Below are 26,325 nucleotides of genomic sequence, written 5' to 3' on the forward strand. Positions count from 1 at the left end.
GTACATAAACTTTCCAGCACTTAAACCAATTTGCTTATTGCCCTTTGCTTTCCACCCTTGACTGATCACACCGGTTGCCTAGGTAACCCTGTAGTGTACAGTATTCACCAGCCATTTAATGGCAATTAATTGTATCCTTCACTTCATTGATCATTTAAGTTGCTCACATTGAAGTTAACAAAAGTTTAACCTGAGACCTGGTCACTTTGCACCACCAGTGCTCCCAAGTGGCTGAATGTCATTGACTTTCATTGGTCTCTTCTTACCATGTTGCTGCTAGTCACTTCCTGTGGACACGCCTTAAGGGTTGCTCTTCAAATATATATATATATATATATATATATATATATATATATATATATATATATATATATATATATATATATATATATATATATATATATATATATATATATATATATATATATGCTTTATAAATAATTTTCATTTTATACAGCTGGTAATTTAGAAAAGTACTTCACTGGGCAAGTACTGCCTGTCTTGCTTGCTCGGCTGGAACACCACTGATCCCAACCTACAATACATTTGTTTTGTTTTGTTTTTTTAATTCAGTATGAAAATTAAGTAATTATTAGTAATTATTAGTAATTAATCAACAAATAAGTGTTGTTGAATTAAACTTTCTGATAGTACTTTTTTAACCTCATTATGCAGTGAATCATATTTTAAAAATATGATTCACTTCTTGACCAAGATGTTACACGAGAAGATTAATACCACTATTATATTATTTAGTTTAGTTATGACACAAATAGAAATGTCAGTTTGGCGTTTTAAATCAAGCTATGTGCTTTGTAAGCTCACTCATGACTTATTTGTATTGCTTGCAGTTTTCCTTTTGCCACATTTTTTAAATAGTAGTCAAGATTGCACGAAATATACATCTTTTTAACTCTTTGTTTTTTAAGTTGCTTCAGTAATGCATACAGAGCCTATAGATCTTCACTGTCCAACACTGTTGATGGTATGGATGTTACCAGAAACTGGAAAACAGAAGTCATGCATTAAGAGTTCCACTGAGATCAGTGCACTGAAGAGCTCCCATTAATGCCATTAGACGCAAGCTCCAGACAAACATGAAGCCACTCAGTGCTTTCAAGCCGGATTACATGAACAAGTTGCATCTCTTGTAGCAACAAAGTCAGCATGCTTTTCAGATTGGTCAGCTGGCTGGTAAACTGACTGGCTGAGTGGCACACTATGGTTAGCCTGATTGATTTATACATTAAGAGGCTGTTGGATCGTGTGTGACTGATTAATGCTCTGCTGTGTATTTGCTTTGTCAATAGTCTGTCTGACTGACTGACTTAGCATAGCTAAACCTGCACGTCACTGTCTTTAGCTCATGGTGGTGGATTTTTCCTATGTTGGAAGCATAATGGACTAATAATACGATTTTTTTTTGTTGAGAAAGTAATTTTTGTGATAGTCTGCCTTCCAGAGTAGCAAAAGACTAAAACCACTGTGTGGAATAAGATGGGCTTCAAGCCAGATTGAAAACACTACACTTAGTGAGAATTGTTGGCATTACTTATTCATCTCCTGGTTATTTCCTTTATTATTTTGGACACTGTGCTTTTAGTGATTGTGTTACTCCAGTTTGTGGCGGCTTTACTTGACCCCTGCCTTGTCCTCAGACTTGAAAGTCACACAGAGAGTCGGCAGGATACATTTAAATTCTTACCATGTATTATGTGTTTTAAGTCCCGCATGAGACTAAATCAAATTTAGGGAGTAAACATGGTAAATGGCCTGCATTTGTATAGCGCTTTACTCAGTCCCTAAGAACTGAGTAAAGAACTCCAAAGCGCTTTACACTACATTCAGTCATTCACCCATTCACACACTGGCAATGGCAAGCTACATTGTAGCCACAGCTGCCCTGGGGCGCACTGACAGAGGCGAGGCTGCCGGATGTCTAGATAATCTATAGATCTATAGATAATACTAGATAAACAGATCAAATGAGAATGATTCAGTTTAAAAAATGGACAGTATAGACTTTTCGGTTAGCAACTTTATCAAGTCAGTGGTTTAAATTGTTTAGTCATTTGGTTTTACTACTGGAAGTGTCTGGAGAAATATCCAATTTTGCGTCAGCATCAATGTTAATTATTTAGCATTTTAGCATGCTAGTTTCATATGAAGATGCCAAACATAGTATGCTTTATACCTACAAAATATCAGCATTTTCATGTTCAACACCTTCTTACTCCTCGATCATTGCATATTTACACTTAGTGAGGAATTCCTTCTTTTCATAATTTAATCAAGAGAAACTCCAAAGCTTCACTTTCCAGCATGCTGGACGCCAGGATAGATTTTATTGTCAACTGCAAGGGCCTGGGAAGGATCACGGTTATCGGTCAAGTGTTTCATGCCCACAAATTAGCATTTCGTGGGCACGTTATACCTATTTCGTGCCCTCAAAATAGTATTTCGTGGCCACAAATAAGTATTTTGTGGGCACGTTATACTATTTCGAGGGCACGAAGTAGTATTTTGTGGCCACAATTTATTTATTTTTTGGACCATGTTATCAGAGGGGCGCCATAGAAAACAAGACCTAAAACTGTTTGATTGGGTTTAGAAAAACACCAGATTTTGAGTAAAAATAGAACAGAAATGAAGTTCTCCTATCTGCAACACCTTTCTCTACTTCTTTAATACGGCCTTTGTGTACCATGTGTATCTTGTGACTGAGGATACCGTAGCACTTTTCTCATGGCACAGTTTTTGTATATTGAGGGATTTTTATGGAGCTCTTTGGATCCTTCAACACTTTTAGAAATAGCTAAGGAAGCAGCATCACATTGGCATTGTGATATCTTTGGGTCCTGACCCAGCATCAGTATGTGATGAGTAGCGTGTCTGGCATGCTGATACAGAGGGAGTATGGACCAAACTGCTAGCATGGCTATACACTGATATGAAACAAATGTAAAAGCAAATAAAGATATACTGGACTATCTGAGAGGACGAACCTGTATTAAACTGAATATATGGATTGAAGAGAATGAAATCCAACAAAGGTCTCATACAGGGAGCACTGAGCTCTCTATTATTTCAAAGTGAGACAAGAATTAGCAAGGGGGATGGGGGGGGGGGGGGGGGGGGTGAGGCTGGAAAGACGCTGCTTCTTCTGAGGTTTATTTTTGGGAAGGACTCGATTCTGGCGTCTTTTTTTTTTTATCTGCTGCCGCTTCTCTCCTCAACTCCGCTCTCCCCCTACCCATCCGGCTTTATCTTTCTCTCTCTCCCTCTTTTTTTAACCACTCTCCATCAATGCCCTGCCTCCCTCCCTGCATGTCTGTCAGCTGGCAGAAGGCTGTATTGTTCTGCCACACTTCTGCTTCTGGGACTGGGGGTTGGAAGCAGGACACACAGACACACACACACACACACACACACACACACACACACACACACACACACGCAGAGATCCCCCGTGACCATGCATTGTACCACATTAATCCCCCGACACTTATTTAAGCCAAGATTTATATCAGAAGCCTGCTCTTCTTTCCTGCTCTTCAACCAGCGTGTTTATATCTCTTTGTCCTCCACTCCATTATACCTGCTGCCCATTAAAATATTCAGTCCTTACATTTCTCTTTGTTGTCTGTCTTTTCTGAGCACACATGCTTGTATTTTTTATTGTTTGCACTTGGAAGGTTTTAAAGAGGACAGAATTTTTTGCTTACATTAGCTCCAAGTTTGTATTTTAGGCTGTTTTTATGACTATTAAGGATACCGGTATTAACAGTGGGGGAAGGGGACATGCATTTTCACACTTTCACCATGCAAAACCAATTTAATCTTCTCCCCAATTGATCAATCAATCAATGTAATGGCCAATCTGCCACATTGTCCCTAAGGCATATGGTGATGCGCAAGTGAAACAGAAACACAAGATGAACCAAATATTATAAATGTATCATATTTAGAGCTGCAATATTTAGCTGATTTTATTGGTGAATGGTCTAAAAGCTATCTGCAAACATTTATTACTGATTAATGGTTCAGATATATATTTTGATTGGATACCCCCAAAAATGTCTGTTTTCATGGCTGAATGGTTTTCCTATATCTATTTAATATTGTTAACAGAATACCTTCAGACAAAAACTAAACACAATATTGACATTTTGAGCATTTTTACAAAAATTAGTGGCAAAAGGGACATGCATTGCAACTATGGGATGTCAGTGAATTAAGTTCAAATAAATATACATTCAAATATTAAATAATATTTTAATATTACAGAAGTCCAAAAATATTTTAATATCAGCAAAGCTAAAGCAAAACGTCAAATTCAGATTCACACACGAAATGCACTAATGAATATGTAAAGAATAGCAAATATTAGATGATATTAAAGTTGCTCAGTATAACAGTTTAAGTTTTAGTAGAGAGTAAAAAAACTGTGTTTGTGTATGAGGAGAGTGGTGACAATTCAGGGTTAAACAAACTGCTAATAATGCACCAGTTTTCTAAGCGATTACACAGTTTTTTAATCACGGTGACCTACCAGTGTTGATTTTCTTTCTAAGAACTATAACTGACAGCATATGCAAAGAAAAAAAATCAACTTTTCTTTTTCTATTATTATATTTAATAAAGCAGTAAGGTACAGGATCTGCTCTCACTGAAACACCTGCAAATAAAGTGCTCTGCTGCTAAAAAGAGGTACAGATAATAAACAGAAAATGAATTAGTTAGCACTGGCTAGCTTTAAATTTAGCCGCTTTCCCTTTGTTAGCTTCTTCAAGCTGGGCACGTTCAGCTGGATGACGGTGATTTAAGTGTCTTATTTAGGTCTGTTGTTACGTATGAGTTTTTGGGGGGTGGTTCCCTTATTGTTTTGTGTCTTCCTCATTTACAGTGACAGTGTGAGTATCTATTTCCCCGCATTGCTGTGTGCGTGTTGTGGATGCATGAAACAGACTGGTTTATAATCGGACATGTCTGAGACTGATCGGTTGGTCACTGGTTTGGGCTGAGCCCCCTGACAATTCATCGTTCGTCGTTCCATTTCCTGGCCTATCAAGTGGTGCATCTTTAGTGTTAACACAAGAGAACAGATGTTCCTTTTCTATACAGATGTGCTGCAATGTAAAGAATTAATGCATGTTATATGAAAGAGTTCCTGTATCTGTCCAATCAGTTTATTACCAACTTTTCTTTGCTGTCTCTCAAGTAAGTGGTGCAGAGGGTGGTGAGAACTATCCATAATGCATAACAGTTTGTTCAGTGAACAGTTTGCAGCCTTCCTAATTAATTTATTCAGTTTGTTGGTGTCACCAGCTCCAATGCAGCCCTCCCCACAGAAGACCACAGCATAGCACGCTGCGCTCCCCACAACAGGAGATCTCTGCTTCCTTAAGAAACACAGCCTGTCAATCTACTTCTTATACGCACCCACTGTGTTCATCTCCCAGTTGAGCCTGTTGTTGAAGGTGCACACCCAAGTACTTGTTCTCGTCCACCACATCAACACGCTATCCTAGGATAGGCAGCCCTGATATGAGCTAAAATTACTCTGACATGGGCAAGAAATTAAATCTCGTCTTTGAGGCAAGTTACTGTCAGCTACAAAGCAATGCACTTCAAGTAAAAGTGATATTTTCATACACTGTGTCACCAGCTTTTCATGTCTGTTGTTGGGGAAGGGCAGGTAGGTTGCTGAAAACAGCAGCCTGCTCTGGCTGTAACAAAGCTGATACATATGATGAATACATAGTATTGCTGCGGTCCATTTAGCCAAAATAATGACGATTAGTGCAGCTTTGGCGGTTGCTAATTTTACAAAATACTTCCTACTGTGAGGCGCTGATTGGGCTGCAGCGAGCTATCACTCTGTTGTCTTTGTTGACAGCCAGAGAAGGAAAACTAACAGTGACTCACTAAAAGATCTATTAAATGGTTTCATCTCAGAGCTGTCAACATGAAACCCACTCCACTCATTTCTCTTCATGCTGTCTGATTGTTGCAGGGGTTTTTATCGCCACTTAGAGAAACTCAGTTGTCAAGCTAAAACAAAAAGAACCCCAACTTTTTTTTATGTCATTTTTATGTATGATAACATCAAGATTTGAGCAGATTTGGGCAACCGTGGCTCAGGGGGTTGGGAAGCGTATCTGTAACCAGAAGGTTGCCGGTTCGATCCCCGGGCTCTCTGTCCTGGTCGTTGTGTCCTTGGGCAAGACACTTCACCTACCGCCTACTGGTGTTGGCCAGAGGGGCCGTTGGCGCGATATGGCAGCCTCGCTTCTGTCAGTCTGCCCCAGGTCAGCTGTGGCTACAACCGTAGCTTGCCTCCACCAGTGTGAATGTGAGAGTGAATGAATAATGGCATTGTAAAGCGCTTTGGGTGCCTTGAAAAGCGCTATATAAAATCCAATCCATTATTATTATTATTTAAAAAGCCACATGTGAGCATTTACAAGCTGCAGCAGCAGATGCCAGCAATGTAGAATCTGACAGGACGGAGCAGAGATAACAGAAAAGGAGTAACTTAACTGAGGAGAGAGCATTATGAATAATAGAGGACTCCTCTACAGAGCTGAGCAGAAATACAGCTGGAGTAGACATGTGAAAGGAAAGTAATAAGATAAAGAAACGTTAAAGGAGAAGAAAGTGTGTGTGAACTGTAGAGATTGCAAACACCTGTGTATAGGAAGGAAAGTTCTATGAAAGGTTACATGTCACCATATTATGCCATCCTTGTGGCGCCAGGATATTATGTTCACTTTAACATGGCTGTGAAGGGGGTTGCTGTGCCAGAGGATTGGTGCAGAGTCTCTCAAGCGTTGTGATTGGTGGACCAGGAAGGCAAGAAAGGGTTGTTGGGGATGCGGGGGAGAGGTGATGCATAACACAAAAAAGCAAGAGGAAGAGAAAAAGATATATGATGAAACAAATTGAAAAGATGGGGGAATTAGAAAAGGCTTACTGAGTGAGATTGAGTTAGAGCTACTGATGAAGTAGCAGGGAAAAGTAGGGAAGTGGAGAGGAGGCTGAGTGAGGGCGAAAGAATGACAGGGAAGATGAGGATGTTGTTAGTTAGGTCTTTTATCCTCCCTTCCTCCGCTTCCCTGCAGCCCTGTTCTCTCTTCTCTCCTCTGCAGTGGAAGATCGACACCAAGAACTGGGACAGTCCATTCATTTAGCACACACACACACACGCACACACACACGCATACATGCACGAACACGCGCTTGCGTTTCAACAGATTTAGCTCATCTTGTCTTCTCGTTTAACCGAACCCTTCATTATTGTTGCTTTTCCATTTCTACACACAGATTAGTGCCTAGCACAGAGACAGCATAATGCATTAAATTGAATTAATTTGACTAAAACATATTTATATCCATGTAACCTTTACAGGCAGAGGTGCTGTCAGAATCTTTGTAGAGGTGTTTTGCAATTCCTGTAGTTCATATTAAGAATGTTGGAGAAACTTTTTTCTCTATGTACAACAGAAGCTGCTTTTCTTTCTCCACTTTTTGTCTCTATAGTTTTGAGATATTTTGATCTTTGAATGCTAAGCTTCTGGGGCAGGTATTGGTTAACAGGTCTATTATAGAGAACGGTGACTACATTGTATAGTCCATAAAACCAAAAGAATGAGCTAAAAAATCATTAAAAATGCACACAGAGCTGAGGAGGACAGGAGAGTCTGGTGGAAAGGTCTGGAAGAGAAGCAAGTGATTTATTTGAAGGTTTGGATTGAGATATCTATGTTATCTATAGTGGTTTGGGGTTGTCAGTGGGCTTTTCCACTCATTCTGCTTGTCAACATGTGCTGGACACAATGTGGCTTGACCCTTGACAGTTTGGTCAGGGACTCAAGTGTGTTAAGAGCAGTTAATGTACTGCAGTCCCAAGCTGCTAGATCTGAACACAAGTGCAGAAGAGTTTATAGATAGTTAAGTTCACTTTATTCTAAATATTCCCAACGGTTCACATTTAAGCTCTAAATATATATACTGTATATAAAAGATGGGCATAGATTTACATCAGCCATGGGTTTGTTAAGTCCTGTCAACTTTTACTTCATGACTGTCTCTGTTTGTTTGTTTTTATTTGTTTTTTGTTTTTTTTGGTGCTACAAACTGCTAACTAGCTTGGTTATCAATGCATGCATATCCTGCATTGCAGAGACACAGTTTGTAGTTAGAAGCTACTTGATCAAATGCAAATAATAGAATATCAACAACACTAAAAACTTGACCAAGAGATTCAAAATCTATCTGTCAATCAAAGCTGCCACGCCCAGAGTAATATTGTTAGTACTAGTTTTATTTTCACTTGAAACATGGGCATTTTAACATGGCAGTCTATGGGGATGTGAGGCCTCAAGTGGCCACTGTAGGTACTGCAGTTTTGGCACCAACCTCAGAGACCAGTTTCAGCTTGGTTTCAGTGGTAAAAAAAAAAGATACTGTTTATTATATTTACCACACTCTTCCCAGAAAGGTATCATCCCCGTGCAGCCCTGCAATTCCTGGACAGAATAGATGCTGAAGAGCTGGTAATCAATATGTATTTTTTTTTTTTTAGAAATACAGTTATGTTGTAAAAGAATTACAGAGGGTGTTAGATGGTGGAAATCAGCGGCAAAGATATCAAAAACTAGATTTGTTATTAGGGAGTTTCTAGATTATCTGAAATGGGTAGAAAATCACAGGATAATTTGATGTTTCAAGGCTGTGTATGCTCTCTGTGGGTGAGGTGTCGATACGTGGCATGGGTCCAGCAGAGAGTCACGACACAGACAGGATGTGGGTCTGTGCGCGTTTGTGGTTGAAAGGGGAAAAAAAACTACTCCTGTCTCCTGCCCTCCGCTCTATTCTCCGGGCAAGGCGGACATTTTGAAGGTGAGCGGCAGGAGACCTGTGTGGATCAGACTGGACAGAAACAGTGAGACTGACAGAGGCTTGTACACTCACAGACAGTTCACTGAACGCATTGTTTACGTTCGTGTGTGTGTGGTAGAACAAAGGGGAGGCTTGTCTTGTCTCAGTTAGACAGCATCTGGTAGCAAGAAGCTTTCAGCTCTCGTGTGGAGAGGCCGCTGGCACTGGAAACAAATTTAAACTTTGATTTAATTCACGCAAAATATTGACCTTGCCATTAACATGACCTGGTATCTTTCAGAAGTCTTGACACAGCAGATGAAATTTATCTTCTGTTTTTAGATAAATGGATTTACAGCTTCTGTCAACCAAGTGCAAAATATTTTATTTTCTTCCATTTAAGAGTATTCAGGGTGTCTTGTTTACATGTGTTTTGTCTTTTGTTAATATAATAATTTGACATGCCTAAACCTGCAAAAAAACTGGAATTGTCTAACATTATTTTAGCACAGAAGGAATCACAGCTAAAAGATCAGCTTGATACCAGAATGTCGGTAAAAAGGATACCAGTCATAGGCCGTGACCTGTTCTGACCAGCCTCCTTCTTCACATGGTCACATGGCCAACTTTCCCCTTGCAAATGATCAGAAAATGCTTATTTTCATTCCTCTACATAATAGACACGAAATTAGCCAACTACTGAAACTGTGATTTATTACAGAATATTGATTCTCAAAGAAAGCTTTAGATTGTGATACATGGAGTGTTTATAAATTTGATTAGGTTAGGTTAAATTTGTTTTTTAGCCCTGAAAATTTCATGTGGACACCTGCACTTAAAAAAGGTTTGAGGGTTTAAAAAATGTTGGTAAATGAAGCTTTAAAAAGTGCCAAAATTTAAATCACCTCTATATACTGTACTTCAAGGTTTTCTAGCTTGGAAACAATTCATAGTATGAAGGTAACTTTGCATTAAATAGACCGAAATTATAGTCTAATTATAGTCTTCTAATTCCGAGTCGGTCATTCTTTTCATCGAATGACCCACCTTTGAATGCGTTGACTGCAAAAACAGAAAAATATTGCGCAGTTTTACAGTGATGGAAAAGCGTGAGGGGGAAAATAAAGAAAGAAATATATATAGATGCAGTTGGATTGATGCAAACAATATCAGCAGTAAGTTCACATTCACAACAACATCAAATGTATCAGTCTTATTAAAACGAGCTGAGTGAAGTTTGCTCGGATGAAACTGTTGAACTGATCAAACTGCAGGCAGCTGAGCAAAACTGATGTGCTAGAAATCCAGATGATCAGCCAAAAGCCCTTTAATGGTTCAGGAAATCAAAGTGTAACCAGTTCGGCCTTCATTGGTGAAATACTTCACTTTTAGTCTTTAAGTGCTGTGAGGCGCTGTTGTTGTGCCATATAAACAAAATTGAATTGAATTTTACTCGGGGAAACTTTTGACCGATGAATTATTTGATGGAGCGTTAACTCTTATAACAGCATCTCATCTCTCAGCATGAAGTCATACATCAGAAAATCCCGTGGGTGTTTCATAACAGCAGTGAGCTTTTCATAATCCTTTTTCACTAGGCTAATTTTTCATAGTGTTATTGTCTGCTTTCTGTCAGTGAGCGTTCAGTGAGACAATAGCAGAAGACAAGATGTTTAGTCCCCGGAGGCTGAGGTGAGAAGTCTCTGCTTCTTATTATTTTCATGAAATTTTGAATGCAGCTTTACTGCCTAATCTGCAGCAACTGCAGTGGCAGAGGAGGTGATGTGAGGTTGACGCCCACATCCATCGACTGAGGAGTGAATTATTTTCCTGTGATTCATCTTCAGGGACATATGAAGATGCAGAAAAATGCAGCAGTATTACACAATATGCACATAAACAGAAGGTGAATAGTGGCAATCCGTCTTGCTCTGTGGTATGACACTCCTCCTCCTCAAACTGTAGATCCGAACATCTGGACACCCAACACAAAATATCCCAGACTGACTTTTAAAACTCATCATTTCCAATGGGATCATTGGTGTAGAGAAACTTTTTATTCAGTTAATTTGATAGAGAGAAAAAAACAATTGCGATCATACTCAGGCAAGTCAGGCAGGCGCTAAAAATAATTTTCAGACACACCTGTTCTTATTGCAGCTGTTCACACCGACCGTTCACGCTAACCAGTTTATATGAGGTGAATTGTTCTCAGAGTATGAACGAATATCTTAAAATTTAAGGAACCTCTCGTTCATGTTTATTAGATCAATCTTTCCAAAAAAGATTCTTGAGATTTTCTTTTCGGATTTTGTAACAAATTAACACAAAGTGAAGTTGTAACCAAAGTGAAATGATTATAGATTTAAAAAAGGGGTAATTACAGCAGAGTTCTTCAGATATTAAGCCTGTGAATATCTACAGATTGGGGACATGGATGGATATGCTATGGATAACATTAGACTTTTTTATTACTGTTATCTTTTCCTTTCAGTGCTATAATAATAATAATAATATTAATAATGGATTGCATTTATATAGCGCTTTTCGGGGCCCTCAAAGCGCTTTACAATTCCACTATTCATTCACTCTCACATTCACACACTGGTGGAGGCAGCTACAGTTGTAGCCACAGCTGCCCTGGGGCAGACTGACAGAAGTGAGGCTGCCATATCGCGCCATCGGCCCCTCTGGCCATCACCAGTAGGCAGCAGGTGAAGTGTCTTGCCCAAGGACACAACGAGCGAGACTGTCCGAGCCGGGGCTCGAACCGGCAACCTTCCGGTTACAAGACGAACTGCCAACTCTCCGATATATATATCGCCCATATTTCAGTTTATTACGATAGCTGCAGCATGTCATGAGCTTGTTGTACCCATAAGTTCTTGTTTTACGTCAGCCATCCGTGGCTGACAAAGGACGCTTAATTAAAAAAGTGTAGGACATTAAATGGGAACCACAGCTCGCTGTCTGTGAATGATGATGGTCACTTGGCTCTAGACTCAGCAAAGAGAGGAAAAAGCAGTGCTGATGTTGAACATTCATCTTAAGTACCCTATTGATTTACTGAGCAATTTCTTAATTAGCTTTGTGCTCTGTGAGCTGTAAAGCTAAGCTCACTGCTCACATAGTGCTAGTCTCTGTTTACTGAAGTCTTTTATTGTTGAGAATCAAGCTGATAAACAAAAAGCTTGTAAAACTAATTTAATCTAAAATACCACAAAATTGATTTGTTTTTTAATGCTTATTCTTTATCAGTCAAACTTTAGAAAATAATACAAGAAAAGTGTTACTTAAGTCCATATAAGAATTATCAAATTTTTTTTGGACATCTCCCCAGAATCCAAATATTGTGATCATTATCATGCAGATAAATTAGCAAAATTAAAAGAGAAAAACAATCAATCTTAACAGTTAAAAACCTGAAAACCAGTGAAGTTGTATTTGATAAATGGTATAATTATTAGAGTGTAGCTCACAGATTTTCTGTTCAGTGATTCATTAACAAGGTTAAATTGTTTCAGGTCAATTAATATCTTTACTGAAAATAGTGAAAAAAAATTATTATTTTTTGTATTTTCCAAATAGATTGCAGTTCATCATCTGGGACAGACGTCTACAGCAGTAGTACAGCTTAATTATTTCAATAAAACATCAAAAGCTGGAAGAAATAAATTCCATAAATTTTTGACAAATCAGGCTAATTTTATCAACCCATATTAGCTTATGACAGGTCATCTGTATAACTTTTCTTATTTCTTTAGTTAGAAAAAATTGCAATGCCAAAGACAGCCACGAGCTGTTATAGTTTTGTTATAGCTTGTTATAGGTTTTAAAAACCATATGTGAGGAATCCTGTGAAACACGTTGGTTTATTTTACGTTTTTTTAATCGCTTTGTCCGTGATCACCAATTCTTCTGGATGCATTGCCATGAAATTTTAAAATTACATTTAACGAACATAGATGATGAATCCATGGGCGGATTTAGAGAAATTTTCTTCTTAGGGTGGCATGGAAATCAAATGGGGTGTCAAAATCAAAGAAATTTTTTAATACATATGCAGATGTTACATCTGTTTTAAATACTTCAAATGCAATAAGTATACACATGTTTCATATAAATATAGTCTATAACTTAATCTGTTTCTTTGCCCCAGATAATTAAACAATTCAGTTACATAAAACATGCAAATTTTGATTACATGCACTGTATAGCAGTGTTGGTCAAGTTACTTGAAAAAAGTAATCAGTAACTAATTACCGATTACTTCCCCAAAAAAGTAATCCCGTTACTTTACTGATTACTTATTTTCAAAAGTAATTAATTACTTAGTTACTTTTTAAAAACACGATTTACACCTGAATAGGTGATAAAGCGATAGATCTTTCAGCCCAATTCTACTTTTTCTGCATAATCCATCATACAAAATGTAACCAAATGGAAAAGTCTCTTTTTAAAACTTGTTTTGTTAGTTTTAATCTTTTAACTTTATGCATCAAGCAAAAATTTTATTATATGCACCATTCTCTGACTGGAAGAAATTTGTTTAACATTTAAACTTATTTTCTGCACATTCCAGCATATAAAATAAAATATTTTTTTGTGTTTACACTCACTCTTTCAAATAGATGCAAGTAAAACACAGCAGAAAATAAATAAAGTCAAAGACTAGCGGTCCTGTTGCTCTATTTTCACCTGTAAAGCAGGAGTCGGCAGGCGGAGGTTTACCCTGGTGCAGGTGTGCCGCAGCGGTCAGTGGAAGGATACGGCAGCTTCTCTGTGAATTTCCCATTACGTTGTTGCGCACTCGGTGCTTGCTTGGAAGTTTAGGGTTTTTTTCGCTTTAAAAAGAAGTTTTCTTCCCCCGCACAGCGGACACTAATGTTTTTGTCACTTTTTATGGAATCAAACTTAAAGTAAGGTCAGTACTTCCACGCTTTAAACGCTGCACGCTCATACTCTCCCGCACTCGACATATGATCCATTGTTGATCTGCACACAGCTGTTGTCACCAACGTCGCACTCGCTTACGTCACTGGCATGAGACATTCTCGCAAAAAATCACGGTTTTAGTAACGCAGTAACGCAGCGTTCCTACGGGAAAGTAACGATAATCTAATTACCGTTTTTGCAATAGTAATCCCTTACTTTACTCGTTACATGAAAAAGGTAATCAGATTACAGTAACGCGTTACTTCTGTATAGCCTATATAATAAATAAGTATGTAGTCCACGAAGTATAAAATCCAGAATGCTTAATGTTTAAATTTCCACAAAATGCCACAAATCTGCAGTGTCAGATTTTTCTTTTGGGGGGGGGGGGAGAACAATATACAATGTATTCAGTTCTAGAATTTATATTCAGTGTTAATTGTAGCTAGGCTCAAACTGTTAATGCTATCTTAAGTTTTACCCTAGTTTTGCATATAACACTGTTATATGCAAAACTAGGGTGGCACTAGGGTGCGACATGCCGGTGCCACCCCTGTAGAGCCGCCCCTGGATGAATCCTGCTGACTGATTTTTGTTTTCTTCTAAATTATTATGATTTATTGTTACTTGTGTTGCCTGCAGGAGGATTATGACTTATCCAGTTATATATCTGCATCCATTGGACAGAGGGAATCTGAAAATTTGTTGACACTGGTTAGTGATGTGTGATACTTTGAGTGTACCCCATAATGTACAGGACAGTAAGATGGCAGACTTATATGTATGTAGTTAGTGAAGTCCGACGTCAGGCACAGCCTGCCATGGTAAACATGCTAAACATTGCTTTTTTTAATATGCTGATGTTGGCTTTTAGAACTTATGTATCGGAGCACAGCCGCTGCCAAGATGGATCTAACCTCTTAGCCTTGTTAAACTCTAATATCAATGTATCCCAAAAATCCAATATCAGTAAAGCTATTTGTATAATGAGGGAAAATTGATGTTGCAAACAGGATTTTGTGTGTGCATGTACAGACAGTGTGATTGTTGACTTGCACAACACACTTACTGCTCATCCCTGCTGATGCATTACGTGCTATGCATGCTGTTGGTCCCGGGCAGATGTTAATTTATTCATGACCAGTGCTCTGTCTCTGTCAGGGAAGATTAGCAGCGAGCAGTGGTACAGTACCTAATCCTATCCTCTCTTTTCTTCATTTTGGACCTTATTGTGTTTGCTTGCTGTCAAGTAAACCATATTGAAATTAACTCTGCTTTAAGGGTGTTTTGGGGAAGGCTAAGAAAACACGACTGACTTCTGTCTGAAGGTGTTTCTATCTCATTTCTTGTTTGTCCTTTCTTCTGAGGAGTCAGTCAGTCTGTCTGCTTCTCAGTGATCATACGCACCCATATAGACGTTCAGGGAGCCTTACATCAGCGCTGCCCATGTAATCCAGCAGCAGAGCGACGTCATCTGCTGCCATCCAGTGAGAGGAGCGGGGGACGGGTTTGTAAGGAGACCTAATGAGGCATAGGGCTTCCTGATGCATGGTACATGTGGTTTCAGCCGGCGTTTTAACTTCTTAAAAAGACACTAAAAATATAGCCAATTTGTCATTCAGTCATGGGAATGTGCTTCAGAAGAAGAACAGATGTGGAGTCTGTCACGATGAACTGCCATGAAATGTGAAAAGAAATGACAGAAAAAGGGAGTTCAAGAGTTGCTGTGTTTTTATCCTCCTCCATCTGTATCTCAAGTGCTGTGAGAATACAGAGACTGCAGTAGCCAAGCAGCCAATCAGATTGCAGCACTCAGAAGCCAGTCAGAGGCAAGACAACAGACATGCCCAGAAACACACAGGTGCTTTCATCTGCTTATTCTGCGCAGATTTTATAATATACACAATAATGGATGAGACTGTTTATCAAAGAAACACAGTTTTGTGTCGCATTCTTATGCAATCAAGACTTTATTAAAAATGACTTTTGCATAAAGTAATAAAAACACATTACAACAAACTGAGATAGGACCTTCTCATTGTTTACATGTTTTACACTCAGAACTGGATTTTGGTTTTTTTTTACATTTTTTACAAAAATGTTTTTCTCTTTTGCTGCAGTTGATGTAGTATTACTGAAAGGCCACTAGGGACTGATAGAGGACCTGAAAAATGAGCTTTGTATTTGTGAGACTGTGCACACTGTAATGGTTTAGTTAAAATACTTAACACTTACACTTAAAAGCAGTCTTTTTTGCAAGTGCATACAAATTTTAATGTTATTCTTATAGTTACAAGTTATATATTTTAAATTCCAACAGGGTTGTAGACCTTTAATCATCAACAAGTTTGTCTTCTGGGTTCAGCTTCTTAATATTTGTTTTTTCTTGAATGGTTCTAAATTGAATATCACAAACTCTACAGCAAGTCTGAGTACACTGTTTGGAGACTGGTTGCCTCCTGCCAGACAACCTGCACAGTCACCTTGGGTTCACCTTGCATGCCTCGGCTCACCCAGAGGTTATTGGGAGGATTGCTCAATCTCGGGGTCTCCAGTTGTTTGCTACAACTGCTTGCAATCGGTCACTGAATGCAAAAAATCACCACAAAATCACCACAATTTTATTTCCTAGCTGGGATCCTATTTTGTGCTCTAGTGTGAGTGAAGCACATTCAGCAAAGATATATAGTGCAGAAGAAGATGCTCTACATTTTCACTAGTAGAGCGTCTCCTTCTCTATAATTTACAATATTCTGAAAACTGACTCGAGGGCACATAGCAGAGTAGCATCACAGCTGTGTAGTGGTGTGTTTGGTTTAAGTTCTTAACTAATGTGTAAGACACATGGCTGAAGAGTAAAAAACAAGACAAAATATAGAATATTTAACATGAATAGGAATCCGACCAGACAGTCAGTGCAATTTCTTTCTTAGTCTGTGCTTGTGATCTCTATAGATTGGTACCAAAACATTTTGAGGTTTAAAACCTGCCTCTGCTGATATAGCTGTCTGTTGCTTTACCAACCATCACTATGTGTGTGTAACATCTGTACACCATTGTAGACAGATTTTACTGGTGCCAGTCCCACCACATCCATGCCATGTGGGTTACTTTCATTGTCAGTTCTTATAGTTTTAGCATCAAAAGGCCCCAACTGGCCCACAACATTAAACTTGTGAAATTTAGGAACCTCAGTTGCCATGACAACCCATCCTTCTCAAATTCTTTTTGCCTCCCTTCACAGAAGCCATAAAATACCAAATACGGATCATTAAACTCTGCATGTGTGGGGGAGTGCGTCATGGTTAACTCTGATTCTGTAGAGCCTTCTGTGAAAGGCGCAACATACCTGCAGTGACAACAGAAATATATTCCTCTCTTTTTTATTCCAAGAGTTCATACACATAAAATTTGTTTTAGTGATTGGCCACTATTCTGGATGCTATAGTGCTGCAAATTAAAAATATCTTCAGGGTTTGTCAGGTTCTGAGACATTTTAGCAAATCTTCAACACTGGAAACAGCTTCAGGCTGAAGAAAAATGTGTTTATTAAGCATTTATTAAATGTGTTTAATAAGCATTTAAATAAGGGAATGACCTCAACTAACAAGGTTAGCATTTATAAGTTATACCAGTGAGCCAAAGCTGTTTTTCTAAGTTTAGTTGTGTGTGTTGTTAAAGATGAGAGCTAATCCTTAATATTGTCATCTCAGACACGTAGTTTTCACTGAAAGCACAGAAGCCCCACCCACCTGCTATTTAAGCTTCCTGTCTATGAAGGGCAGCCAATTGGAAGAGGAGTAATTAAGAGCTTGTTTCAGACAGTTACAGGGCACAGTATAAGATAAATGAGGATTTTGAACTGCAGTACACCTCTGGACCTCTAATTAGCCTCTATTTAAGTAGAGGCTGATATTTTCTTGACAAATCTTCACACCAGAAATAAACAAATTTTCCACATGTGGGACTAATAAAGGTTATCTTATCTTAACAAACAAACAAACAAAAACATTAAATAGGTTACAAATGTACTCTTTGTTTTTAATATGATTAAACAGCCAAGCAAAATGTGTTTAAATAGCATACGATAATAGAATTAAAAAGAAAAACTACATGTAACCAGTCAAAGCAGGACTCAATAATTACACAAAGCATGGTGTAAATCCAAACAGGTTCACTAATATCACCCAAATTAACATCTAGCAGATATGCATTTAGCTCACTTTTAAAGCATCTGTGCAATGTGAATGTCTTCAAGTCAGGCTTTAGGCTGCAGCTGTAGACAGTGAGAGCTATAAAAGATGGATGTAGCTTTTACCATGACGTCATCCGCTGGTTTCTGATGTGCCATTTTGAAGCCTTGACATGAGTGTTTCTGCTGTTGCCATCTTGCATGCAAAAAGCCAGTTATGACGAGCAGGGCCAGGTCTGACGGTGACTTGTGATCAGCATTTCATTAACAAATGAAAATGTGGTTTCATATCATAGATATACAAGATTTTCAAATTAGACTTAATTTAGAGCCTGGGACTGTTTTTTGTTGCGTATGAATACATAATGTTGTGCTTTTTGTCCGTATCTCTGGTGGTGCGCTGAATCGAAATAGGTGGTCATGAAGGAACATGTCATCCAGTGTTATCAGCGCTTTTTGGTCAAAAAAATATTTCCGTTGTTATTTTGTTTGTTTATTTTTCTGTTTGTAAAACTTTATGGAGAGATTTCTTATCTGTCCATAATTTTATTAGAAGTGAGGGGCTTTAAACTTGCAAAGTAAATAACATTTGGACTCAATGCATAGGAGAGATTTTTCAAAGGATTCTCTATCATGGTTGGTTAGACATTGAACATTTTTGCTTCATATCATAACAAGCATATGTACTAAAGTAAGTAAGATATGAAGAAATAGTCCTAATGCTCTTGAAAATATCATAAACTAATGTGGATACAGGGACTATGTTAATAAATACAAAAGTTTCACAATTTTACAAAATTGTAAAATATTTCAAATCTAGTCACATTGCTAGTTCTCCAGGTTGTTGTGTTTTGGTTGGTTTTTATGTAGCAGCTGGTCTAATTTTCATTACTATGGTTTTTAGGGAGTATTCAAGCCCTTTAAACGTTCTCCAGTGCACGCCAGTTAAAGGGGTTGAAGGTCCCCACATGTAGATGGCATTGGGGTTGGCAGCATAGCACGCGCTGTACCAGAATCCTCCATAGCACACCATGGCACAGTTCGAAGCATGTGTATCTTGATCATTGTCAATGGTAGTGAATTTCATTCCATTGTGAATACTTAGAGAGTCTCCTGGAAAAACAAAACAAAGCAGAAAACACAAATTTTGTTTCAACTACTGAAAAATACTAACTTTGTTGATAGATTATGAGTAGATAAAGTAAAAAAAAAAAAAAAGTTCTTATAAAAGAGAGAACAAAAAGTCCCACCTGCTGCCCCTTTGATGAAACTTCCCAGGTTTAACTTATATCCATCTGACTCTGGGCCAACAGAGAAGGAGGAGTAATGGGCAAAGACCTTCTGGCCTTCAAAATCTTCCATGTCGACCTTCAGCTCATAGTTCTTGCGTTGGGTTAGCAGATGCATTGTCTCCAGGCCTGGGAAGATAAAACAGTGAGCAACTGTGATCATCTGAAATAAACTGTTTTAGACAAATTTGATGAGTTTGAGCCGATGTTATTGTTGTTAAGAAAGGAGAAAATGTACAATAAAAGAATTTAATAACAGTAAGGTTTATTGACTACTGAAGTAAAGGCAAATTTAATCCAAAAAAGAACAATGAATTTTACCCAGCCAGTACTCTCCAGCAGCGCTCCCAAATCCGGTTTTGTAGTGCTCCCACTTCTTGAAGAAGTTCACTGTGCCATCTTGTCTTCTCTGAATCACCTGGATTTAACAGAAGTTTCACACAAACTGTCAGTAAAAGGCAAATTATAGACCCCCCAGCAAAGGGACTCATTTTAGCTTTGCTAACTGCACACAGGGTAACTAAAACTAAAAGGTCTTCTGGTGCTTCTCCCTTACCTTTAGATTTAAATATATCTGTGTATAGAGATGATCCTTGAATAAAACCAGTCACCCATGTGCATAAAGAGATATTTAATACAAAATTCTGACTGTGTTAAACATAAATTTTTGAGCCAAGATGTGTGAAGCAGTTCATAAAGTTAAAATAGGTAAGTTCTGGCCAGATCTCTTTATCTCTTATTTCAAGATCAAAATCAGAAGAGGTGGATTAGTTTGGAAAAAGAGGGCTGAGCAATCCTCACCGTCCATTTTTCTGCTGAGTTGTCGATGCTCATGTCACAGTAAACCTGCACAGGAGAGGTGGAGCCGGCTGGATAGATGGTGTACACTCCATCCACGCCTGCACCACCTCTGTAGATGTCACTACAGTCTGCGGGCAGAGGGGATTGATAAGCTGCTGCAGGCAGCAGCACTGCAAACACAAGTCTGATCTACAGCAAAGAAAAAATAATGTCTGTCAAAGTTAAGGTTTGTAACAGGATCATGCACATTTCAGATGATACCTTAAGTTTTTAACATTTTCATAACATAAGGAGGCAAGCGCTTTTTAGATAGATATTATTAATTTACTTGAACTTCTCATGGTTATTATGGTACTGCAAGGTTTTTCTGGAGCTAGTTTAAAGATGAAATGATTTTTATAGTATTAACCCTCAAACTGCACTGAAGATATATTTGTTGTGTGGACTTGTTTGACATCATATTAGTTGAAGATTTGGTGTGAAGTACACAGAGACTTTACCAGGAGAAATGAGGGTTGCTGGGATTAGGCCTATAATCTGTTAGTCATGAGTCAAGCTCTGTTATCTCTATATTTGATTGCTTGGCTCTCAGGTGGTGCTGAAGAGATCTGTCCTCTCTCTATCTCTAGATCCTCAGTTAATGAGTGCTCTGCTCCTGCAGTAGACTTGACTCTACTTCTCTACTTTGCCGTCTCTAATTTTATTGGAGAAGGTGGCAGTGATGCAATTTAATGATCTTGCTGGAGTAAATATGCACTGACACAGTTTTAAAATGGCTATGATTCTCCATAAATTTGCTCAATGATTGTGTCTCGGATAGATTTTATTTATGATTAGAGCCTCCGGGTTAATGCTAACATGCACAGGGCACTTGTAAGAGGCTAAGGCTAAAGAAAAGTGTGGCTAATATCAGGCAGGCACACACTAAATTGCAATTGAAGAAAAAAACAGCCATAGAAGGAGAATGGGGTTGCAAATAAATTATTTTAAATATTGTGTCTGTGAAGTTGTAAGAAAAATTAAAGTATCGTTTGTGATGCATGTGTTTTTCTAAAAGGAGATTGTTTAGGCAGCATCATATGTTACATACCATCATTCTTTTACCAGCTTGAAGTGGTTACCAAAGAGAAGCCACTGCAGATGTCCTGAAAAGAAAGAAGAGACAGTTTTAGCTTTTAACAGATTCTATAAAGTTGATTATTGGAGCCAAACATGCACTGGGGTCAGATACTACCTTACCAGTTAAGTGCTGAACCTAATGTGTTTCCAGAGTAAGCAGCTTCTTTTATATTTGAGCAACTCTGACTGTTTCATCACCCAGTGTTTCCCCCGTGTTCTCCCACATGCAGTAACATAGTGTTTATTTATTCTCAGTATTTTTTACCTCCCTCTCTTGCAGTTTGTGTTAGTACAGCAAATACATTGTATCTATTGTAGCGTTTCCAAAATCCCTTGTCTTTTGTTTGTGATTATCTTATTTTAAAATATCTACTGATTTTGGAAATTCCTTTACAAAACTTATTTTTACTGTTGTTTTAGGTTTGATTGAATATGTGGGCCTTTGGCTTCACTCTGTTCATTTGCTACAATATTTGTCAACTCACTATGTCAGATAAGGCTATGTTAGTCATAACATTTTGCCTTTTTGTGATTGGCTGTTACGTCCCCTGGCTAGTCTAGGGGGTTGGAGGGACGAACATAAAGGTGGATAGAGAAGGAGGAGCCAAGATGGTAATTTTAGTAGGTTTATTTAACACTGGTGATGGGATTTGGGTCCAGACTGAGGTGTAACGTCAGGGAGAGCCAAGGCCATCATAACAAACAAAACATCCCTGATGTAGAAATAAAAGAAACTTACCTAACTCCAAAGAAACAAAATATACAACCTATAACCATAACCTACCTAACAACACATAAACAGGAGAAAACAGGGTAGCAAAAAGCAAAAGGCAGCTCTCCCCTACAAGCAGTCTGAACATGAAAACAAAAATGCTCATACAGGATACAAAGGCATGCAAGCCTGCACAGGTATGGCAACCAAAATGGCCAGAGGGCACAGAAGCACAGCTCCACAGGCCTTAAATAGTGCTCTGCTGATTACCAATTAGCCGGACTCTGCGCAGCATCCAATCAGGACAGAGGAGGTGGAGCCTGGACAAAACAAAGGGTTAGTAGGGAGAAGAGACATCCTCCTGGGGGATGTAACAATTGCAATGTGCCCTTTCATCATAAAAGAGGTGATATGAAAGGGGCAAGATAAATAATCAGGATTTATAATAAAAAGGTAACCATAGTTTATTTGAAACATGACCTGAACAATGACGATATCAAGCCCCCAAATTTAAAAAAGCAATAATTCAGTAAAGTGGCAAATTGTCTTTTTGTCTAAACCTGACCAAACATACATTTTTGTAGTTTTATCAGTTTTGCTCCACTCTCCACACATCAAATTTATTTCCACTGTGCTATTCAGAAAATAACGTTTTACCGGCATACATGCAAAAAGTGTTGGCCAGCTGTTGCCCTGCCACTACTGAAGTCAGGACATAAAAGGCTTATAACTGCTGTTATGGATGGCATCACTGTATCTACACATTTGGACTAATTTATTATAAACTGCTATAAGCAGAGCAACTCTGACATTCAAAGACACTTCATTTGATGTTTCCAAGACATTAATGCTGCTTACCCAACTATCAAGCTAGCTCAAAACTGACTGCTAACACAATTGTCTCAAGCTTCATTGTCTTGACGTGCCTGCTTCTAAATGGATTTTGTCTTGTCTACTGATATTCTCAGTCTCCCTGACAAATTCCTCTATGAAGTTAACCAATGTTGTCTGTCTCTTTAATATCTCCCTAATCTACCTGCTGGACTTTGACCCTCGAAGTCTCTGCTTGTGTGTACTTGTGTATGTGTGAATCTCACTGTATTGATGAAGAAGGAAGGTCGAGGTAAATATTTTGCGCGTGTGTGTTGGTGGTTTTTACTCTGACACTTTTGTTGTGTGAGTAGATAAAACGCTGATACTTGACTGCCAAGTTTTTTGCTGCAGTTTATTTTAGGTGCAATGGATTGTGTTAACCGCTCAACCCACACACCTTTTTAGAGTCAGACAGGAATTTTCACAGGTGGAGAGATTATTGTACTCTTATTCCATCCTGCATTTATTGTAAGAAATATGCACACGTACCTCAGTTAAAGTATCATAATATGGTGCACCAATGGGCAAGCAGCATATAATAATAATAATGTATACTTTATTGATCCCCGTGGGGAAATAACTTGTTTTTCCTCTGCATTTGACCCATTCACTCAGTGAAGCAATGGGCAGCCATTAAGCAGGCGCCCGGGGAGCAGTGTGTAGGGACAGTACCTTGCTCAGGGGTACCTCAGGGTAGCCGTTCAGTGGACTCGAACCCCCGACCTTCCGATCATGGGGCGACCACTCTACCTACTGAGCTATCCCTGCCCTATATGGCTGTTGTGGCTGTTAAGGTCGCGCTGTTTTTATAGTTATATAAGGTTAGATAGGGTTAGACAGACCAGTGATTGCAAACCAACCATGCTTCCAAATGATGAGAGAACTGTGAGGGTTCATGGGTTTAAAGGGAAAATGTGTTTCTAGTGAAACTGTTAACTCAGACTTTAAGAAGGACCTTCTATGTTAGTTTCCAACTCCATAATGTTATTTTTGAACTCTACTAGTGTATCTTTGAAGTGATTACAGTTTAAATTAACCCTTAATTTTATTATAAATTGCTTTGCGCGCCGTGGCCTCATTTCAACCTCCATCTGAACCAAGTTTCCATTTAACCAACTTTCTTACAATTTACTGCGAATGGCTTAAAACAGGGTGAGCGCCTGTACTCTGAGCTAGAGCTGTGTGCCTACATGACCCTATGAGGATGTCTGCTCAGTGACATGATATAGAGCCAAAAGCAGAAAAAAAATGTCTGAAGTCTGAGTTTTTGGCTCACATGAATTATTTGTAGTCAACCCATTCTTTTCTGCTTATCTAATACAAGGTTGCGGGGATGCTGGAGCCTTTCCCAGCTGTCTTAGGGCGAGAGGCGGGGTATACCCAGACTGGTATTGATGAGAGGCGGGGTCTGTCGTAGGGCTCAACACATGGAGACGGACCACCACTCGCACTCATATTCATACCTATGGGCAATTTTAAATTATGAATTAACCAAACCCCACTAACTGCATGTCTTTGGACTGTGGGAGGAAGCTGGAGTACCTGGAGAGAGCCCACGCAGACACAGGGAGAACATGCAAACTCCACAAAGAAAGGCCCTGGCATTATGGTGAAATTGAACTCAGGCCCTTCTTGCTGTGAGGCAATATTTCCGTCAGTATTTCATATATTCGCTGTGTTTAAAAGCAGAATCTGCCATCATAATAGTTTTTGACAGAAATTAAGGAGAAAGCATGATAGCTTCACTTGAACTTTGCCACTTTGTGGGAGGGGAGGGACAAAATTACATGTTAGCTTTGTGTGAGCCAAAAAGGTTGGGAACTAAATTCTTAAAAACTTATTACATTTTAAATTCCTCTTAAATATAAAGAAGTGAAGTGAGTGTCTCTGTATTTGTTCAGGTTTTACAGCCAGTCTGATGTGCATATGTTTATCGAGACTAGGATTCATGAGCATGAGTCTAGTTTTTTTATTGTGAGCTCTTTTGTGGATCTTAAATTTTGAATTACTGTGAAACTAGTTAGAAGTAATTATAATAAAACAAACCTTTCAAAAACTAAACTGAAACAAGTTAGTCCATTTGGGAAACTAGACAAACATTTTTAACCTTAATAAAAATCAAAACTTGAAAATAGAAAACTCTTAGCACACTGGCGTGCACACTCAGAGCCTCTGTCCTCCGATCCTGTGCCGCCACCTGATCTAAGATTAACGCTGGAAGTCTCCTGCCTCCCCCGTCCCTCACTCTCGTCCTCCTCCATGCTCTGGACTTTCTCACCGCAAGCCAGGTATTTTTAGCTGTGACATAATGCCCCCCCTCTCTCTCTTTCACTCACTCTCTGTCGTTCTCTCCCTCCCTCCCTCTCAAACACCGACAGTCCCTCCTCCTACTCCCTCTCCTCTCTTGCCCCCATCCCTCTCTCCCTAGCTTCCAGGCTAGGGCTTAGCTGCTATAATTGACTGCTCAGGTTTCACACTTTCAGCTGCGGGCTGAGAAACATGGCAGTGGAGGAGGCAGCAGAATATTTGGCAGAAGTAAGTCTTTACTGTACTTTACTGTAAAAGTCACTGAGCTCACAGAGTTAGCCTCCTGTCTGCTGATATGCTGCTGTAATGCTAACAGGACTAAAGATTGTGTAGCTGGTGGGATTTAGTGGTGTTGTTGCAGTTACCCGTCCAGACATGAGACACTGTCGAATGATGGTGATGGGAGATTGTAGACTGGGGGGCTGTTGATGGGATAGGTCGCAGTGATAACTCTGCTGCACCACTCTGCTGCAGTGCGTGTGTGTGAATGGATGTGTGTGTGTGTGTGTGTGTGTGTCTTGTTGCAATCCTAAATACCTAACTGTGATTGCACATATATAAAGTCCCCTTTATTTTGTTTATATAAGTCTGTAGATACGATTTCCAGTGGATACAGTTTCATGTTACAGACTGATATGAATGGAAGTACCTGACCTTGGATAGTGGCGCATGCTCTGTATTGTTTGTGGAAAAAAGAAAACAAAAGGGCAAAAAAGGAAGCTAAAAACAACAAGAATGGTGAAGATTGGTGCTTTAATTCATTATTAATGTCGCTTTCATTCAGCTGCATTTAGTGAGGTAGAAAGGCAGCTTAAACACTGTTATGTCTTCAGTAACCTGCTGATATGTGATATACTCTATGCAGCATTTTCTGTCTTACTGGAGCCAAGCAGTAGTTTAACAGTAGTTAAAGTGGGGTCACGTAATATGTAACCTGGTTAAACACACACGTGGGAGGGTGTTAATCTTAATGCCCTGTGGAGTTAGCAGAATACTGTTTGAGTATGTCTATAAAATTAGCTTCTACACAAAAGCTAGCTGGTGATATGTATGACTAACTCTCGCTCTCGTCCCTCGGCGTCAGGGGGCAGCTCTCATGTTGGAATGTGTGTAACTGTATGAGTGTGAAGTGGCGCGTTGTGGAAAAAGAGCGACAGAAGCATTCTTTGCATATCTCTTTCACGGATAAATAAAGTTGCACTCGAATGGCACTT

The 26,325-nt window shown here is 38.9% G+C and overlaps 2 protein-coding genes across 29 annotated transcripts in view; one reads left to right on the top strand and one right to left on the bottom strand.

Annotated features, from left to right (window-relative positions):
• LOC102779841 (ankyrin-3-like) overlaps positions 1-26,325 on the top strand; it is a 184,301-nt gene that overhangs the window by 53,988 nt on the left and 103,988 nt on the right. The window contains exon 1 of one of the 26 annotated variants that reach the window (XM_087844838.1): positions 25,236-25,339. The exons of the other annotated variants lie outside the window; for them this stretch is intronic. Coding sequence (XP_087700964.1) covers positions 25,304-25,339 — 36 coding nt within the window. The 5' untranslated portion in view covers positions 25,236-25,303. Of the gene's footprint in view, positions 1-25,235; positions 25,340-26,325 lie in introns of those variants that run through there. 26 annotated transcript variants of the gene reach the window in all.
• Positions 17,853-21,390, bottom strand: LOC102776296 (microfibril-associated glycoprotein 4-like). 3 transcript variants are annotated; one of them, XM_035908880.2, is made up of 6 exons: positions 21,340-21,390; positions 21,191-21,245; positions 20,101-20,289; positions 19,621-19,717; positions 19,261-19,428; positions 17,853-19,123 (listed from the first exon to the last, which is right to left on the bottom strand). In XM_035908880.2, the coding sequence occupies exons 2-6, from the start codon at positions 21,194-21,196 to the stop codon at positions 18,873-18,875; spliced, it is 711 nt and encodes a 236-aa protein (XP_035764773.2). In that variant the 5' UTR covers positions 21,197-21,245; positions 21,340-21,390; the 3' UTR covers positions 17,853-18,872. The 3 variants fall into 3 exon arrangements, with proteins under 3 accessions (XP_035764773.2, XP_087700954.1, XP_087700953.1); XM_087844828.1 differs by having other exon boundaries at positions 21,335-21,350; XM_087844827.1 differs by lacking the exon at positions 21,340-21,390 and having other exon boundaries at positions 21,191-21,327.

The sequence above is a fragment of the Neolamprologus brichardi genome, chromosome 8 (assembly GCF_056152115.1).
Source record: "Neolamprologus brichardi isolate AB-2024 chromosome 8, ASM5615211v1, whole genome shotgun sequence".
In the NCBI taxonomy this organism is placed as follows: domain Eukaryota; kingdom Metazoa; phylum Chordata; class Actinopteri; order Cichliformes; family Cichlidae; genus Neolamprologus; species Neolamprologus brichardi.